This window comes from Ambystoma mexicanum, chromosome 1q, assembly GCF_040938575.1.
Source record: "Ambystoma mexicanum isolate Mex_15411 chromosome 1q, UKY_AmexF1_1, whole genome shotgun sequence".
In the NCBI taxonomy this organism is placed as follows: Eukaryota; Metazoa; Chordata; class Amphibia; order Caudata; family Ambystomatidae; genus Ambystoma; species Ambystoma mexicanum.
Window position 1 is genome coordinate 1,335,714,135 of NC_090922.1, and position 19,298 is coordinate 1,335,733,432.

General features: G+C 42.6%; 1 protein-coding gene across 2 annotated transcripts in view; it reads right to left on the reverse strand.

Annotated features, from left to right (window-relative positions):
• The window catches only part of ZFYVE9 (zinc finger FYVE-type containing 9), a 1,362,935-nt gene that overhangs the window by 491,582 nt on the left and 852,055 nt on the right, over positions 1–19,298 (reverse strand). For both annotated transcript variants that reach the window (XM_069642200.1, XM_069642199.1), the window contains exon 12: positions 5,371–5,453. In XM_069642200.1, the coding sequence (XP_069498301.1) occupies positions 5,371–5,453 (83 nt within the window). The remainder of the gene's footprint in view (positions 1–5,370; positions 5,454–19,298) is intronic.

Below are 19,298 nucleotides of genomic sequence, written 5' to 3' on the forward strand. Positions count from 1 at the left end.
TTGCAATGTGGGCAAGGGTGCTTGGGCAGGTGGAGGAGTATGCGGCTCAGCGTTCGTGTCCGCACGTTAATAGTTTTAGATTGCTTTTAGGGGGATAGTGGGGCCAGTTCACCGTCTTGCATGCATGAAATAGTACGTTTGTGGGGTCACATTGTGTCGACAAGTGTGAACCCGGCTGAGGGATCTCCACAATGAACGGCTGTTTAAAGAGACATTGAGACTCATGAATGTTACACGTTGCTGATATCTTGAAAGAAAGGCTGTAGTGGGACTGAGGGAAGCCAACATGAAAAGAAAAAAGGATTTAGAGCCTGGCTGTGGGGGAGCCACGGGTGAAGGGAAATCACCCCAGGAAGATTATTGAAAGGAACTTTTGTGTTGTTTATAGCACATCAGGCCCTCTGAGGCAAGAGACTTGGTGTAAAAGAGACTCAGCCACAGTAGGCCCCGATATTTTGGAAACAAACTAAGCTAGTGCTGGAGAAGCCCAGGAGTGTGCTGTGCTTGAGAGTCCTGCCTTGTCTCGTGCTAATAATGTGGGAAAGGGAGAACCCCTGTTCTACCATCCCGACTTTTGTGAACACTTCTTTCTTTTCTGATGAACATTATCCCACACTATTTTCTAACTTAGCAGTAAGGAATGGCAATAGTTATGTTTAGTATAGGCCCTTTTTTTATTTGACAAGACGCCACCAAGACTGCATTATTATTATTCGATGGTTTTAGCTTGCTCTCATCTTAAATTTAGGTTTAGATTGGGCGTTTTTTTTTCTCTCCCATTTATACAGTTTAACACCCTTGAACTGTGATCACTTGTCTCGGTCTTTACTGGTGCCACCAAGAGCTCCTTACAATGCTTCTATACGATTGGCAGGTGGAGAGGTTAGTTTCGATGCCACATAAAAAAAAGGCAACCAACCCGGCTTTAAAAAAGATTGTGCACAAAAGTGTCATAATGTATAAAATAAAACATTTCTACAAGTCTCCACTAGACACACTGTTGAGGTAATGGGACACACGTGTACCTCTTCCCCATATGCCCATAAAAATATGAGTTACACTGGTAACTGAGGCTTCAAAATAACACGAATGAACAGAACAATAACATAGAAACGAATGAGCAAGGTCAGGTCAATCTCTGCTGAAGAGTAACCACTGCTACACCCCGAGTGGGTGACCCCTTGTGTGGGTGGTCACAGAATTCTCATGAAACTGTTCTTCTGCACAAAAGGGTTTTATTTTGAAGTGCAGTGGTGTAGTAATACATTGGTATTTTTCAAAAAACATAGGAATTTCACATTTGAGGACATACAAAGTGTAGTACCTAAGTACGAATGATCAAGTAGTCAATATTTGAGACATCTACTTGTACAGTTTGTTCATTCTCTATAGGTTCCTTGGGAAGGAAGCTTAGAGAATTCAGTGGAATCATAAACAGGTGGGGGGCTCATAGAGTGTGGGCACAATCAAGAGTTGAACATCATATAATACATGTCAACACAACAGTGTTTCGGCCATTTTGCCTGGAGCTAGGTGAGCTCTAATGGTGTAGGCCTTCATCAGGACAGGAGTATCTTTATGAGTGGAGGTCCTATGTGGTCTGTAGGAGTGAAACAGACAACGAACGTGTCAGGATGTACGTGGTCAGCTAAGATCTAGCAGAGAAAAGTTATGAATACTATGTAGGGCCGATGCCGGTGCTTACCGAATCCGAGGAGCTTAGTGGCTCAGATTAAGAGGTGGAAGGATCCACGTCTTTAGGATGCAGTCGTCATCTTGTCAACAGGCGCGGTCACGTCTGTAAGGGGATGAGGAAGTAGGATTACTAAATGGCGCCCCAGGGGTGCGGTTCCTCTCTAGCCCATAGTTAGTGTGTGACTAGGGAGGTGGTGGTGTAGGTCTTAGCAGATTTGGCGAGAGTAGACCTAGTGGTGGTCCCACTAAACGTGGAGTGCGCTTAAATGGGATGAAAAGGGCTTCTGTGGAATAACAAAATGCCATTTATCAAGTGCACGGAAAACTTAGTGCAAATCTGTATTTAATACAATGTGATTAAAAAGAGTGCCCCTTCTCATCGGTCCTGGGGGAAGGGTGGACCGTGATCTATGTGGGCTGTGCAAGTTCTGGATTACGGTGCCACAACACGTGTCATGTAGCCTATGGTGTAGGTGGCATGAAGGGCTAGGGGTGTTTAAATATGCAGAGTCATGCTGTTTAGAGATTCCTTACAGTCAGGGTAGGCCTACCAGTTTCTGTGCATGAAGCCGCGTGCAGTAAAGCTTACCTATTGTCAGTGCATTCAGCTGCCAAAATCGTTGAAGCAGCAGTGTGACGTCTCGGATGTCGAGGATGCAAGTGTGTTAAGTGCAGGCCAGGGCCATGTTAAAGAACAGGGGCCCTGTGGTGGGGTGACTACCTAAATGCCTGTTTGGAGTTGATGCAGGCAGTCAGTTGGGCCAAAATGCAAGTCATGCAAGGTGTGGCGCATGATGATGTCGTCAGCCACTGTCAATCCCATTGGGTGTCAACTGTCATGTAGTATAGAATCAGGCCTGTGTTACTTCATTCCCACATGTTGTTCATGACAGGTATATGACATCAGTGGTTTATATCAATTTACAGATGTAATTACTTTAAATAAAGATTTGACAGAAAATCAAAAAACAAATTGTTACACAGTGCAAATTCTTGTTTTTAGAAAATGGAAAGGATATGTATGAAAGTATGGCCAGATGCAAGGTGGATGTGGTTTCTCAGAGAGCATCTGCAGCCATATTGTATAAAACACATTGCTGTAGATGGGTGTTCTGTCATAGGACATACAAATTGTCACCATATTTTACAGGAAATGCTTCCACTCTACAGTTATGTTCAATCCTTCTTTGACAGTTCGTAGTTTGTGGACCCATTTCTATTCTAGTCTGGTCAGGATTTTGTCAATGTCTCCACCTCTACGCGTGATGTTCACTTTCTGTAAGACACACCACTTTATATCCATGTTGGTGTGGTTCTTCTTAACATAGTGTTACACTAGTGGTTTGTCCGGTACCTTGTTTTTTATATAAGACCGGTGCTCGCCAATTCGGGTCTTCACAGCTCTCATGGTTTTCCCAACGTATAGAAGTCCACATGGGCATTCAATGGTGTAAATAACTTGTTTGGTATTAAAGTTTGTGTGATCCTGTAAGGTCCACGAGATCTCTTTGTGTGTGAATACTTTGGTTGTCTCGGTGAACTGGCAGGCCATGCATTTGCCACATCGGTAGTGTCCTTGGACAGGTGGTAAGTTCCATAGAGTATTGGGTTGTTTTGGAGTTTCAAGAAACGTATGGACAAGTGACTCTTTGATGTTGCGGTTTTTCTTGAAGGCAAAAAGGGGCACTTTTTTGGAGAGATCCAGTGTTCTTGATCAGTGGCTAGTGCTGCTTGATTGTCTTTTTTATCAAATTGCTGAGGGGACTGTAGGTTGTCATGCATACCAGTCTGTCCAGTTCTTTTTTGGTGGTTTTGGTGAGGCAGATAGTACGGTCCGTGTTTGCTGCTCGTTTGCTTAAGTGTTTCACGGATTTCCTCGGGTAGCCTCTGTTGAGAAGGCGGTTTTGTAGATCTGTGGCATGTTTCTCATATGTGTCACGGTTGGTGCAATTCCTCCTAATTCTCAAGAACTGTCCGTACGCAGGTTATATTTCAGACCTTGAGGGTGATAGCTTCCAAAGTGTAGTAAGGTGTTCCAGTCTGTAGGTTTCCGAAATAGTTGTGTGTAGTAGATGTCTCAAATATTGACTAATTGATCATTCATACTTAGGTACTACACTTTTTATGTCCTCAAATGTGAATGTCCTATGTTTTTTTAAAAATACCAATGTATTACTACACCACTGCACTTCATAATAAAGCCCTTTTGTGCAGAAGAACAGTTTCATGAGAATTCTGTGACCACCCACACAAGGGGTCACCCACTCAGGGTGTAGCAGTGGTTACTCTTCAGCAGAGATTAACCTGACCTTGCTCATTCGTTTATTGATATTATTTTACCAACCTGGTCAGAGCAAGGCAGTAACCAGGTACCCTTCAGAATACCAATATAGAAAGCCAGCAAAAACAGTGGACAGTGTCACAAAATGAGGTTAACAAGTAGCAAAAATGAAAATCTTCCCAAACAGTCCGATAGCTGTAGATGTGGCTTCGACACACTTCAACCAGGTAGTAGGGGTGCATGAAATGCACAGAACAAGCTATTTTCACGGGTGGTGGGGGTGCAACTGCTGTGACACTCTTACTGCAAAATATTCCATACAATGTGTGCCAGGTAGAAGGAGTGGAACCCTTCACTAAATGTTAAAAGAGGAGGGTATCACGTTTTACTGAACACTTTTTGGTTGCCTGGTTTTCCTTTTTCTCACGCCACGAAGATGATACATGGCTGGTCAACCATAACATTTTCTACCATGTCTCCAAATTGGTCTGCAAAACAGGGGTGGTAGGATGGTGAACTATAGATGGTGGAGAAACATATCTTGGGACTACGGCAGCTGATTGAAACAATTGAAATGTGGTCTTGACGTCTAACGTATTACAATAGATGGGAAGGGGTACACATTTGGCTATAGCAGATGACTTGGAACTCACTTCCCAATTAAAGGAAAGTATTCCTTGCGATTCACCAAATGAAGACATTGATAGCATATTCATATTTATAACGAATTAAGCAAGCTACTACTCCTCTCAACCAATAAGCGCAATAACCGAAAATGGCACGCGACTGGCTTTATAAGGCTGCCAGAGAAATAAAGAGGTCTTCTTTGCCTGATTAAAAACCCTAGTGCCGGGGAGAACAGTCACATCAGAGGCCAGGAATTCTTATAAGTGAATCATCAAGCCAGTAAAAAGTATCACACCACATTATGAAAAACAGGAAATGTGCATTGAATTCAAGAATACCAGTTCTCATATTTTGATGGGAACATCTGAAGGTCAGCATTATGAAATACAAGGCAAGATAATAAATGTAGGACATCTAAAGTGATAGTCATCCAATGTAGATAAAACTAAAGGTTGCTAGTAGCTTTAAATATTGGGGCCATTTATGGCTTATTCTTGTTTTTAATATAGTTTACCATTTTTCTGTTGTACATCTAATCTTATTTTTTATGTTACGTTACCTTTTATGGTGATATTGTTACATTCATGAAGCTGCATGATAAGTAGTCACAGTTGGAAGATCTTGGTTCAGTTAATCAATTTTTCATAGAGTTTCGACTTAAATTATTCGACTTATTATTATTATTATTATTATTATTATTATTATTATTAAATGCTGCATGCAACTTTAGTTTGTTTTATGTTCAAAATAAGGTAATGAATACTTACTGCAAGCAGGTTCATTATAGTATGCCCAGTCTCTCCAAACAACGGCTTCCGAAATCTCACACTGAAAAGTGGACATGGATAAACTAGGAAGAAAAAACATAGTAGACCCAATTAGTTAAAATGAACGATTAAACTATTGGAGTACCGATTTATATTTTTAAATGGAGTCTTCAATATGAATCACTAATGTGAGTGTCTGTTGTAATTCGACCGCATGGTCCCATTTCCTCTCTACAACAGGGATGTCATCCACAGGAAGGTGACATTATCACTCTGATCTACAGTCATAAATATCAGAAGGTGGGAATCATGAGCAGACATGCTTGCACATAGTTTTGCACTTCAAGGATACTCCATGCTCCCCCCAACCGTCGCCTAACCTCCCCCTCCCCCTGCTGCACCACCCAAACGAACAGCCATTTCCAAAATTCTTATTTAAATGGAAGTATTCATTCAATGGGTTTTATTACTGGGGACAAAGTTTGCTGAAATAACTGAAAATATACTTTAGGTATGGCGGTTGTTAGGATGGATTTCTAGAATCTGGCCTGGTGGACAGATTCTAGGTGGTCACCCTAGTTATAAGTGAACTGGGGACTTCTGAGAGGTGAGCTAAATCCTGTCAAGGTAAGCGTGGAGTGTCCAAGGCTTAGTCTCAGCAGAAATTGAGTGGGGTCAGGGGTCCACAATGAATCCACACAGTGAAGCACACAATTCAATTTAGAATACTTATTATAAACCCAAAAACATACACTAGAAAAATTAATCAAGCAGGTAATATCAAACAATACTCAATTATCAAACATATATACAGTCATCTTTAGGTTTTAAGGAATACATAAAATAACTTGGACAACTAAAAGAAAGTACGTAGTGAGGCAGTAAAATGAAACCAGTTCACAAGAATTATGCCCTAACTTTATAAGTCCAATCCCTATGATGCATGCGGCCATGTGCCCAAAAGTCGCAAAGCTTCTTTTTAGGAGAGGGAACAGATATAGGAAGAATTCTTGTGGTGGTGAAAATGTTCAAGATATTGAACAAGTTACAGATCTGCAAAATATGAATCTTATCTTTCAGATACAAGCTTTCACACATAATCAAAAAGCGATGGAATGGAATAACCAACGTTTATTCCAAGGTGTATTCTAAAGAGGACAGGGGGAGGTGAATGCGTTGCAATTGCTTAACACGCTGACTCAGATTTTCCCAGTTGACTAGTTAGGTCGACTGTGGGTCTCTGGAGGTAGGTTTTCCTATCGTTGGATCCAGTATAAGATGCCCAGGAGCTGCGGATGCAAGGATTCTTCTGGTTAGTTCTAGGAGCAGAGTGCAACCCTTTGCAAAGGAGAAATGTTGAAGGCACAGATGCAGGCATCTTCAAGACACGTCACCAAACGGGGGAAGGTGAGTTTCAGCAACGGCTACCGCACACAGGCGACAGCAGGCATCTTTCCAGTCGCGGCTGAAGAAGGCATTCCAGAGCAGAATCCCTAGATAAGATGGGCGACTAGTGGCACGAACTGGCTACCACCGACGTACCTGCAATGAACGTGGAATAGCAGCGTTTTACTGAGGTAGCCCACTGCAGAGCTGGCCAGTCCACTGGGTATTCCAGGGTGTGAGAAACCTGAAGGTGTCTCACCTGCTAGTCCCCGGGAATCGGTCATCCAGGTGGCCAGGACACGCCCATTCCTATTGGATCCAGTTCATGGGGGTGGACCAGTGCGGGAGGATCACCTGGATGGTGGGTCTTCGAGGAGGAGGGCAGTGGGACACCGAAGGGTGAGACACAGTATCCCCTTCCCCATAAGATCTCTTGCTCATCCAGCCCAGTAGAACACTTAGACACTCTACCCCCGCCCCCCTTTCCAACACAAACACTCTTACACTGTGAGCGACAACGGACTGATAACAGAGCCGTTTGCCGGACATGTCCCAACACAAGGGTCAGGCAACAACTACACACGCCCAACTGCCCTTTCCCTTCCCCACTGGGATAAAAAGGCAGAGCACAACACTGAGCAATGCTGAATGCACAAGGAAGCAGCTATTCCAGGACGGCAATTCAAACGGAAGAGAAAGGCAGCGAGACCTGAAAGGACGTCAAGGAGGGAGTTGCCTTTGCCCTCTTCAAACCAGACTGGTGCAGCCTCCGATGAAAGAAACATGGTGTGACAGATGTACATGACAGCGGTACATGGAACCCTCCCGCACTGATTGCCAGGTCGGGGAGACGTGGTTGCCATCGTTGTACCGTCCTTGACTCCAGCGGCAAAAGAAACGTCAATGAGTTCAACACAGCCAGTGAGGCGGAGGACCCTGATAATGGCCCGGAATGTGTTAGACCCAAGGTTGCAGTGGCAACATTAAGAAAATTAAAGGGTGTTTGTGAACGAGCTTGGAACCAGATATAGAGTGGTCCAGCGCATGGGGGCGTCCAGTCAAAGCTCTCTAGCTGGTACCCCTCTCCTGAACAAGGAAAGTATGAATGGAAAAAGAATGAAACTACAAGTACAAAGAGGCCATAAGGAAGGCCAGCGTAAGGTGTTCATATAGAAGGGTCAAGTCAAGCCCCTTTTACAATTGAAAGCCCCTGACACCTATTATTTTTATTTATTTTACATTTTTTTAAAGCGCTACACAGCCCGTGGGCATCGAGGCGCTGTTACAGGAATTGTTTTTTAGTTGTGTAATTGTTTTTATTCATCTTAGTTGCGTATTTATAACGCGCTTAAACACCCGGAGGTTTCTATTGGAGTGCCATCTATGGTTACGTGCTAACCTCTGTTTTGCTAAATAAGTGGTGTCTTAACCTAGACTTGTCAAATAATTAATTAGGGAGGTGTATATATTTCTAGTGACTGTGTTTGAACTTGCTTGACATATTAGTGCCAGTGTATTTTTACAAGTGTGTTTTTAAATAAATAATTATATACTTTTATACCAAAGCTCTGGTCAGTGTTTGCTTGTGCTACTGTATTTTTAGCCCTATTGTGTATACTCTATATACTGCCTAACTCTTCTTGAGAGAAGTCGCACTGCTCAGCCACAGCTACCAGGTAAATCTGGGTGGTGGAGACTGCTACCAATTGGGTTTACTGCTAACACATGTAGTCTTGAACTTTTTGCAGTGGTCCCTAAGGGAACTGCACAAGTTTCTGCCTAACATATTTATCTGTACATCAAATTTATAAACCAGAGAACACCTTCTCATTAGACAATGACAGTCTACGGGGTTATAATCAACAAACCAATAATTATGTCACTGCACTCTCCAAGACAACCACAGAATGCTATATATAACTGGTGAGCATGCCAGTCTCAGTCTAGCATGCTACAGCACATTCATGATTACAAATGGAAAGTTCTTCAAAGGACTCACTGTTAATGAGGCGTGTGTGGACAGATCTGGAAAACGTGTGCCAAATAACTACATTAACAGGGAGTCCTTTGAACTACTTTCCATTTGTAATCATGAATGTGCTGTAGCATGCTAGACTGAGCATCAATAAACAACGACAACGATGAAGGCCCTTATAATCCACGAGGGCATAGAGGATTTAAGAACCGCAATAGGAACCAGAGAGGCAATTGATGCAATTCACGGAATAGAAGCAAAAGCAATCAGTCCAATTGTGGAAATACAGTGCCACCACACCAGCAGTCTTCTTTTTTAGAACAGTGTGCCCCTCCAGAAAATTGGGATTATGCAGAGAGGCAGACAGGAAGCAACCAACCTACTAGTGAATTTATCATCATATGTTCCTAATGCAGACGAAGTAGCTGTATTAGAGAAGGGTTTGGGCTTTATCCCTACAGCTAATCAGGATAGGTCCAAGATTCGGGTAGAAATTGAACAACTGCTCCAGAAAATACATCGCCAACGGTTTTTCTGCAATCAAGAGCATGATCTTCAAATAAATGCAAGTGGGCTATGTGATAAATCTTTGTTTTGCCCACCTACATCTAGTTATTCCCCAGAAGCTGTAGAGTTTGCAAAAAAGTTCCTCTACAAGTTCCTTTCAGAACCTATGTAATTTATATAGCGTAAAAGGTCAATCTAACATTGAGGAGGTTGTGGGTAAGAAAAGCTGACAACGGAAGGGCAATAGTCATGCTAAACAGGCAGGCCTATATCAATGAATGTGAGCGCCAGTTAGACACTTCTTTTTATAAACAAATATGAACACCCAACTCAAAGACTTCTTGTGTTGATTCAAGACAAGGTAAATAAAGCATTTTCGAGAAGGAGGATTTGCCAACAGGAACAAGAGTTCCTGGTGGTGAGTACACCTACAATACCAAAGTTTTACATCTGCCCGAAAATCCACAAGTCACTGACCGATCCTCCAGACCGTCCGATTGTTTCTGGCACTGGATCTTTACTTGAGCCATTATCCAAATTTGCTGATCAATACTTGAAACCGTTTGGTACCATCATGTTTTCGTATCTACAAGACACGACTGAGATAATCAACATGGTCGAGGGTATGCAATTCGATCATACGAAACAACTGTTGATCAGTCTAGATATAGTGTCATTGTACACTTGCACACCACAAATAGAGACACTGTTTTGGAAGAGGTGTTAAAGTCCAAAAGATTGACAGGCACAACTCCCAATGTGTTATGGTGCGCAGAAATGGCGCTTACGGAAAACTATTTTAGTTTCAACAGTAGACTTTACCATCAGATACATGGCAGAGCCATGGGGTCACCTGTGACACCTTTGGCCGCCAATCTCTTTGTAGAATCATTTGAAATTCAAACTAGCTATAGCGCCTCCAATCCCTTTTTTGGACAGATTGTATTATGGAGGCGCTTTATTGATAATATTCTTGTAATTTGGGATGGTTCGATGGAATCTTTTCAAGAGTTTATGGATTGGATTAATCAACAAAATCGGTATTTGAAATTCATTTAAACCCAGAGTAATACTGAAGTAAATTTTCTTGACATTGCGATATGGGTTGATAAAACCCGTAACATTTCGTAACAGATCACCAAGACCATCAAGAAAAAGTGGCATCTCCTACAGGGTGGTGATTGCCCTTTGAAAAAGACATTGTGTGTGTTTAGAAGAGCAGCCAATTTCAAAGATCTGTTGACCAAAAATTACATTTCGAGAGTGGCTGCACCACAAAAAAGTGTCCCAGAACTGTGGGGGATCCCACGGTTAGTAGGTCCTTCCCCGTCTGGGTTATGTACCAATTGTAAGTACACAAAGAGAACAACAGAAGTAGATTTAGGTCTGAAGAACTTATGGACACAACAGCAGTTTACAAATTGCAATTTGAGTAATGTTGTTTACACCATTTGGTGTCTGTGTTCCAAGATCTATATTGGTATGACTAAGCGAAAAATAAAATAAGAATCTCAGAACCTAGGAGCTGTATCAGAAATAAAGTACTTACGGCTCCCCTGGTGAACCACTTTCTCACAATGGAGCATGGAAACGAGACATTGAAGTGGACAGTGTTAATGCAAATTTCTCCTTTGCATAATGGAGAATCTACCTCTAAGAAATTGTACAATAAAGAACAGTGGCTGATTTTTTTTGTGCAATTCATCTGTGACTGGGCTAAACTAACAAGTAGATTGGCAAAGTTTATGAACATGATCACTCAACTGGATTGCACTGTGTTGTGTTGCCTACATTGAGGTTAGGCGTAGTGTTTACACAAAAATTGTGATGCCTTTGGGCATTAATACGTGTTCTGTTTGCGAGTTACACTTCAGCGATTATTTAAGAACATGTGACAGTTGCTGGTATACATAGTGCTTGCTAAAATTTCCATGGGTTGCACACAAGTTGATGTGTGTTATGCCCCTATTAGTGAGAGGAATGGAGACGTGATTGCGTAATGCAGACAGATTTCTTGAGGCAGTTGATGGTTAGCGGTGATACGACGTGATGCAGGCCGAGTACAGGTGATTACAATTGCCACGCCCTCGAGGCTGATAGGTGCAGTGTGTCTTTAAATACATCAGGTGCCAGAGTATTGTCTAACGGATGGCAGGCAGTACAAGTTGCCGAATGAGAGGTGCGGATACTTGAGTACAGCGTTTTCACGTTCAAGTAAGTTGGCTGTAGATAATAGGTCTGTAAGAGTTTTAGCAGACGGGTGTGTAGGCGTATGCGGTTGTTAATTACTGTTAGAAACTAATATGGGGTTTCTTCTTTCTTGTATTCTGTAGCGCCTTCATTACCGTCTTACTTATGCAGGCCGTACACCTTCAGCGTGCTTAACATTGACCATACGTCGCGGTGGAACTTGCTGATACTGACGCAGCATTCTATCTGTGCTAGCTGACAAAAAGCAAACAAAAAGGTACTTGTTAATGTGCTGCTGATGTGTAATACCAGGGCAATTGACAACGTTTCTTGGGAATCTAGTTGATGCTCTGCAGTCAGGGATTTAGATGATTCAAGTGTGTGTGAGGCTTTGCACCCTGAATTCTAAACATGTTTCGAATGTGCAGATGTTGAATTTTAAGGAAGTAATTCAGACGTTTAGTGTTAAAGGTTTAGAACGAGCGTATATGTTGGAAAAACCGATGGGTTTGATGGAACTACTGTGGCGGTATATGTTTTCAACTACCTTGAAATTAAGGTAGATCGGTAGTAAGCACATTGGTAAGCAAGGATATTGTACTATTTGCAGAGTGTGAATGCTGTTGGTCGAGTAAAATAGGAGTATTAGACACGTGGCTCGTTTCACTGATCATGTTTGTGTTGTTTCTACAGATCTGGGTTTACTTAGAAGACACCCACTACCAACTGTTGAATGTGTATTAAAGAAATACCCATTATGGGTCATTGCTGGTGCCCATTTAGGATGGTTGCATAATGTCAGCAGTAATAATTACAGCTGCTTACTTGTGTTTTCTCTTGCAGCATCTGGACGTAAACATTTGATTATATGTTTTACTTCCTGCCAACTTCAAGATATTCTGTACAAATACTCGTCATCGTTGGTCCCCTGAAGAAGTTCTTGTGGACAGTGTACAATCAAGGAAAGAACTAAACATGTTGGGTTTATCATAATACTGTATTGACAGTGTGTTTCACCGAATTACTAAATCAGGTAGAACCTTTCGTGCGAAAGGATTCGCTCGCATGTCTTTATGTATGAAAAGTTAGAATACCTAATAACTCGAGGTTACTCTAACAGCTATCCAACATTTTTTACGGGTATTGTAGTTCACTGGCACCCGTCGGTCATTATAAGGTTTGGGTGTTTATGATAATGTTGTATAATAATGTATGTAGCCATTTGCACAGCACTTGATAAATATTTCTATTTATTTATGAGATTTTATATGTTTTTATTGCATACTGTTGAGGTTTTTGAATAAAATTGAATATATTCGTATGTTTAGATCACAAAATTGTACAGTCCTTTATTTGTTGAATGAACAGCAAACTTTATGTCTAGAACAGAAAACACATGGGCATTAGGGTGCTTTAATCAGTGAATATCTATAGCTTTTGCTTTGGGTTGCATCCTGGTGCTGTTAAAATTCCCCACGTCTCTTCTTTGGTTTGGTGGCTTACCATCACGAAAGCACAACAAATTAGTGCAGAAATTCAAAAAATAGATGCATAAGAGGACCAATTTAGCACCAACACCCGGGTCACAAACGCAGGAGACCAAATGCGAGAAATACCAAAACAAGTCGTAATCTTTAAATCTAACACCCTGAACAGGAAGACCAACAAACTACAAAAGGATATCAAAGAATTCAAAACTGAAGTAATTAACCCTATACAACTAATGATTACATTAACTCCCTGAACAAACAAGGATCATCAGCACCACAGAAAACAGGGAATAGAAGGTAGTGGGTAACCTTTTCAGGATCCAGCAGTAACTCCTCCTCGGACGAGGGCTCAGGGAATAACTCCAATAACCAGCAAGTTTACTGATTTACCAATAGTTAGTCTCGCTCAGGTAGAACCAACACCAGCTCAGATTTCTGTCCTTTCAAAAGGACTCTAGTGCGTGCCCACAACAAAAAACGATTGGTATAATGCTGAGTTGGAAATCGTCGATTCCTACGCACAGTTAGACTTCACACTTTCTTCAAAGACCAGGAGGAAAGGTAACTAACTGGATACAGGGCTACACTCCAAGTCCTCCTCTTCTCCCGTTGACAATCAAATTCCAAGCAATCTTTTGACGTTTGAGAAATACATCCTTAATGATATAAACAAGCTTAAGACTAGGAAAGTCACTTTACATCACAATATTGTGACAGAAGAGAGACGCTTTGAAGCAATTATCAGAAAATCGTGTTTCAGTAATTAAACCAGCTGACAAAAGGGGCGGTATTGTCATCATGTCCACCAATCAATATAAGTGCATGGTTATGTCACTACTAGAGAACAGAGAGTTACAGCTCCGTAAAGGAGGACCCCACCAGCAGGAAATCTCGGAAGTAGTGTCTGCTGGTAGCCCACCAGCAACAGTGGATTTACGACAAAGAAGCTGATTTTCTTAACACATCCCAAGGTAGGATGCCTTGTATGTACGCACTGCCTAAGATACATAAAGATTCGCAAAAATCCCCCAGGAAGGCCGATCGTGCCACGGTGTGGCTCAATACTGGAGCCTATATGCAAATGTGTTGACGCCTTCTTAAAGCCCATGAGCATCATGACTCACTCATTCAGGGATACCACCCACACAATGAAGATATTTGAGAATCTTGATTTTAAAGCCATGACGCAATAGCTGGTTACTATGGATATAAAATCCCTCTACACCAGCATCCCGCAATTGGCAACCATCAAATGCATCCATGAGCATTTAAACACCACCAACTTACAATCTTGCGTCCCACCCACATTTTTAGTGAAGCTCATGACACTAGCTTTTTGTAAAACTTTGTGTTTGATAATCAATTTTACCTTCAGACAAAGGGAACCGCGATTGTGGCAGCATTTGCACCTAGTCTGGCCATCCTCTAAATGGCATCTTACGAGAAAGATTACATCTTCAAAATACAGAACTCCTGGCTACTGCATGTGAAATGTTGGAGGTATATCGATGAAATTATCTGCAACTGAGAATGCAGTGAAGAGGATCTAAATGCCTTCTTCACTAGGTTAAACTCATGCAACAGTGACATCCAATTCACAATGGAATATGACAACCAAACCATTCACTTTCTGGATCCAAAGATTAGCTAGCAGGATGGCAAACTACAATGTAGTTTGTATCGGAAACCTATAGACCGTAATACCCTCCTACATTTCTCTAGCAGTCATCCCACACATGAAAGAAAAGGTACCCTATGGGCAATCCCTGAGATTATGCAGGAACTGCACATCTCTTGACTTTTAAAGGATGCCTCCTCCCTTGACAATAGACTCAGACAAAGAGCCAGATTTACAGATGGGAAAACACTACTCACTCCATTAGAGTCCACAACTGAAGAACAGGACGGTCTGTTCACATGCGTTATTACACATGGTCCTCAAGACTTTTGAAATCAAGAAGATTGTACGTAAATACTGGCCTTTGGCACAACTCAACTTACCAGATGAACCGGTACCACGATGTTAGGAAGAATTGCCAGAAATGTGCTAATTCTTCTCTACCTTAGAGACGCCCAGCAACTTTGCTGGATTGTAGGACTTTTAATTTTTAACCTGTAGAGAGCGAGACCCTTTTTTTCCCTTCTCTCTCATGTATTTTAAAGTGATTTGAACTCTGTTTCTTTGTTAAGTATGGAGTCTGACAAACTCCATAGGCATCATCTTTACATTGTGTTACACAGCACCTTCAGTGCAGTGGCACAGGGAAGTCATTCAGATTTCCCAAAGGTTTAAATATCTTCTCTTGGATAAAATACTGTTTCCAAGAACAGTGAAGTGAAATTGACTTTACTTACAATTGTACCTTTCTAGACCCAGCACACACTATCTTACAATAGGTTGCTGGAGGGGTTACTTAGTATCCCCTTTGCCTAGTTTCTCATGTAACATTTTTCTTTACCCTTTCTACGATAAATGGCTGGTGGCAGTGGTTTACTTTTTACTACCATTGTGTGTTTTTACCGCAGGCTGCAATTGCAGGCTTGGTACAGCACCCATGGGTGCCCATTTAGTCAAAATGGCCCGGTAGTTTTTTCTTCACCATTTCTTGTCAGAAAGGTCCTTCTTGAGATTTACTCTGCGCGCCATCCAGGTTTGGTTCCTCTGTTAGTTTGGTCTTTGGCAGGATTCACGCGTGAAGCTCGACTCCGGCCCCAGATGGTCTGGCAGGGGCAGGAAGTGAGGGAGGTGCCCGAAACTCCCTGTGCATAATCCCCTTTGTTACAGGAATGCACCCAAAGGTGATTGGCCGGCTGGCTGTCCGGCAAGAAGAGCCACCCTGCTGTGCGACTGACTGCTAGGCTCGAATGAATGGGACAAACCTGCATAAAGGCGAGTCTTTTTAGCTTGGAAGGCAGAGTCGACCACTGGACGTAGGAATCCGATGAAGAACTTGAAGATGATGCCTGCTGCAACTCCTGGACCGTTAGTTCGCCCGGTGAAGCCCTGCTGCTGTGCTGAAGCTCGGAATTTGTTTTGACTAGAGAAGCCCTGTAATGACGACTTCTCCCCTTGAGTTGGTGGGACCAATCAACTCCAAAGTGAACTCGTCTGGACATCCTCTCGGAGCTGGCTGTACTTCCTTGCTGCTGCAGGAACCGAAGTGCCAGGGAGAGGAACACCAGATTGGAGTGCATCACTTTTAAGTCAGACCCGAGCTGCTGGAAGATTCTCCGGACTCCTAGTAAGGACTGACCAAGCATGAGCCACCTCAACAGAGTGCTGGACCCCAGATGCGAGGAAAGTCCAGAGTGGTATCCGAGAGTCTGCAGTGGTGTTATTTGCAGAGAAGACAGGAGCTGAAACCGCAAAGTGCCGCTGAATAGAAGTTTGTCCTTTGCTGTCACTGACCGTCCCGTTGTGCTGCAGGAGTCCCCAGAAGTCCTCCCTCTTGTCCCCACGACTGAGGCACAGAACAACAAGATCTGCAGATGCACAGAGGAACAGAAGCCAGCTGGAACCATTTCTTCCAACCAAAGATACTGTACAGTCCGAGAGAACTTACCTCTTGTGTAGCCTTACTTGATCTCAGTTGAGTCTTGTCTTGGTTGTTTTTGTAGTGTTGCTAACAAGCTTTCTACCTCACAAGTCTAATAAGCTTGTGGCCCTACATTGATTCTTCTTTTCTACAAAGACTTTTAAAACATTGTGCAAGACTTTTACCTACCTGTAAAAAGTGCTTCAGCTCACCTAGATTTCTGCCCAATTGACTTTGGCCTGGCCTGGCCTGGCCTGGCCCTGTGAATGACTTCTCTCCTCCGATTGTGTGTTTTTACCTTCCTTCCAGGAAAGCGTTAACTTGCTCTGCATTGGGGGGGTTCAAAAATACTTACATGCTTCAGAATATTTGTGCGATTTCTTGTTTTATTCTAATCATCCTTTTTCTTTGTCATACTTCTAAGTACTGCTCTAAATGCAACAGTGATATATCAATGTCCACTGTGTCCTAGTTATTTAAGTCACCTGAGGGTGTAGGAAGTGTGTGCCATCCCAAATGGGTATTTGCAGTTTTAGAGAAACCAAGAGTGTGTATTTCTGAAGTGTATCGGTGTGTTACACTTATGTTGCCCCTTCTGAAGAAGGCTTATTCCAACTGACTGTTAAATTAATAATTGTTTAATCAAGAAACCTTGTGTGTAAGAGTTTATCTGGATACTTGTTAATGTGAATCTCTGTGCAACTCCACTACTGCTCACACTGACCCCTCTCGAGATGAGCCTGGCTGCTCAATCATGCTACCAACCTGATTAGTATAAACTTATACCAAAGTTTGGGTTCCTATTGCCAGCAGATCACGGTTGCTGTAGTGAACCCAAAGGGTACTACTCCAAATCTTGCCTAACACACGCAATGCATTCAAACGGTCACGCAATTTAGGGGAATAGCTAGTCTACTCACAGTATAACGGAGGCCCCCAGAACGGGCCTCTGGAATTTACGTACCATAAAAGGTCATTATCCATGTGGCACATGCCTGGCATGTAAAGTCACTAGAAAAATGCAAACATTCCAAATTGGTACCAGAACCTGGACCCTCAAAGATATGACCCATTTTAAGTCCAACCAGGCGGTCCATTGCAATGCCCTTGTGGCTTCCGGCACGTGGGCCAAGCAATGAGCAACATCAACACACGGATATCGGAACACAGATCCAGAATCCATTGCAAAAGTCTGACTGCCCCGCTAGTGGAGCACTATATGGAAGCCCGCCGTACAACAGATCTAATATGGTGGGTGCTGGAAAGAGTGAAGGGGGGTCCCCAACATACAGGGATGTCTTTTAGACTTGGAATGTAGGGGGATTTATAAACTTGAGATGGTCAGCCGCGGTCTCAACAAACAATTTCTATTTCCTCCCACATAAGAGGATCGACGTCTCAGGAGGGTCATGAATTATTTTGTTTTCCATACGTCTGGCCCTTTCCAAGGCTCTCTTTTTCTGAGTAGGTCCACCACGTTCGATTTCTACACGATTAGCCCCCCCACCCTCCAGTCTCTAGTTTGAGCCAGGACACTGCCACATGCCCCCCATTTGTGCTCTCCGTTTTTTTAACATTGCCTTAGAGACCGTGTCACGCATAGTCACAACATAGGCGTCCGTTCCCAGTACGCCATGTTTATTTGGCTCTTCATCGCCGTTCATTCCTTTGCACGCATATATCCCATTTAACCTTCCATCCAGTGCATTCAGCTTTAACACTTTGACCCATTGGATTCCAGCCTGCAATGCTAACCCGGCCTTTACTACCATTTTTTTACTTGTATTGCATATGGGATACATTACTCACTGCAATCTTATTTCTAATGCTTGTATCCGCTTAGATTCACATGCTATGCATAGGACGACATCTAGTGGAAGCTGCAGAGTATTACAGTTGTTGTTTTCAAAACTCGAAAAGGGACATCGACATGGCGTGCCAGTAATACTATCACTAGTGTGACATCCACTGTACCCATGGTCCTTCACGCGTCAAGGTCCCTCAGATTGTTTTGTTTCTGACATGAGGTAGCATGAATTGTAGCAAGAGTACAGCTGTATTAAAGCAGATATGAATCAGATAAAGCTCATATAAACATCTATGTAACTTCTTTCCAAGGGGAGGATGGGTGGGTGCATGTGAATCTAAGCAGATACAAGCATCAGAAATACGATTAAGGTGAGTAATGTATCCCTTCTGAGGCTTGTGGAATCTGATTAGATCACATGCTATGCATAGATTAGCGAGCAGTGCTAGGAGAAGGTGGTGGGTTGTGAGAAGGTCCAGCAGCAAATAGATGCTTTAGTCCCGCTTGTGCTGCGTGGGTATCTGCTTTGGAATGAGTGTCAATGCAGTAGTGCTGAGTGTAAGTGTGCACTGGGCTCCATGTAGCTGCTTTGCAAATGGTGTCCAGCGGGACATTTGTAATAAAGGCCAAAGTAGCTCCAGTACCCCTTCTGGAGTGAGCTCTTGATGTGAAAGGCAGTCTTTTGCTTGATAATGAGCAACAGAGCTGTATGCATCTGACTATCCATCTGGAGATGGCGTTCTTGGAAATGCGGTCTCCTCCTCTGCCTGCTGCTACGGAGACAGTTGGTCTGTTTTCCTGAGCAGTCTGGTCTTGTTTACATAGTAAAGGACCACCCTCCTTACATCTAGTATATGGAGTTTTTTCTTAGCTGAGCTTGTTGGGTTCTGAAAGACTGGTAGCTCAATGGATTGGTTGACATAAAATTTGGAAAAAAAATTGTTTATTTTTTTACTTTGATACAGCTGAACAAGTCAACTTTTCAAAATTATCACACAAGTGCACATTTCCAAATTCATTCAACATTATTAATAACA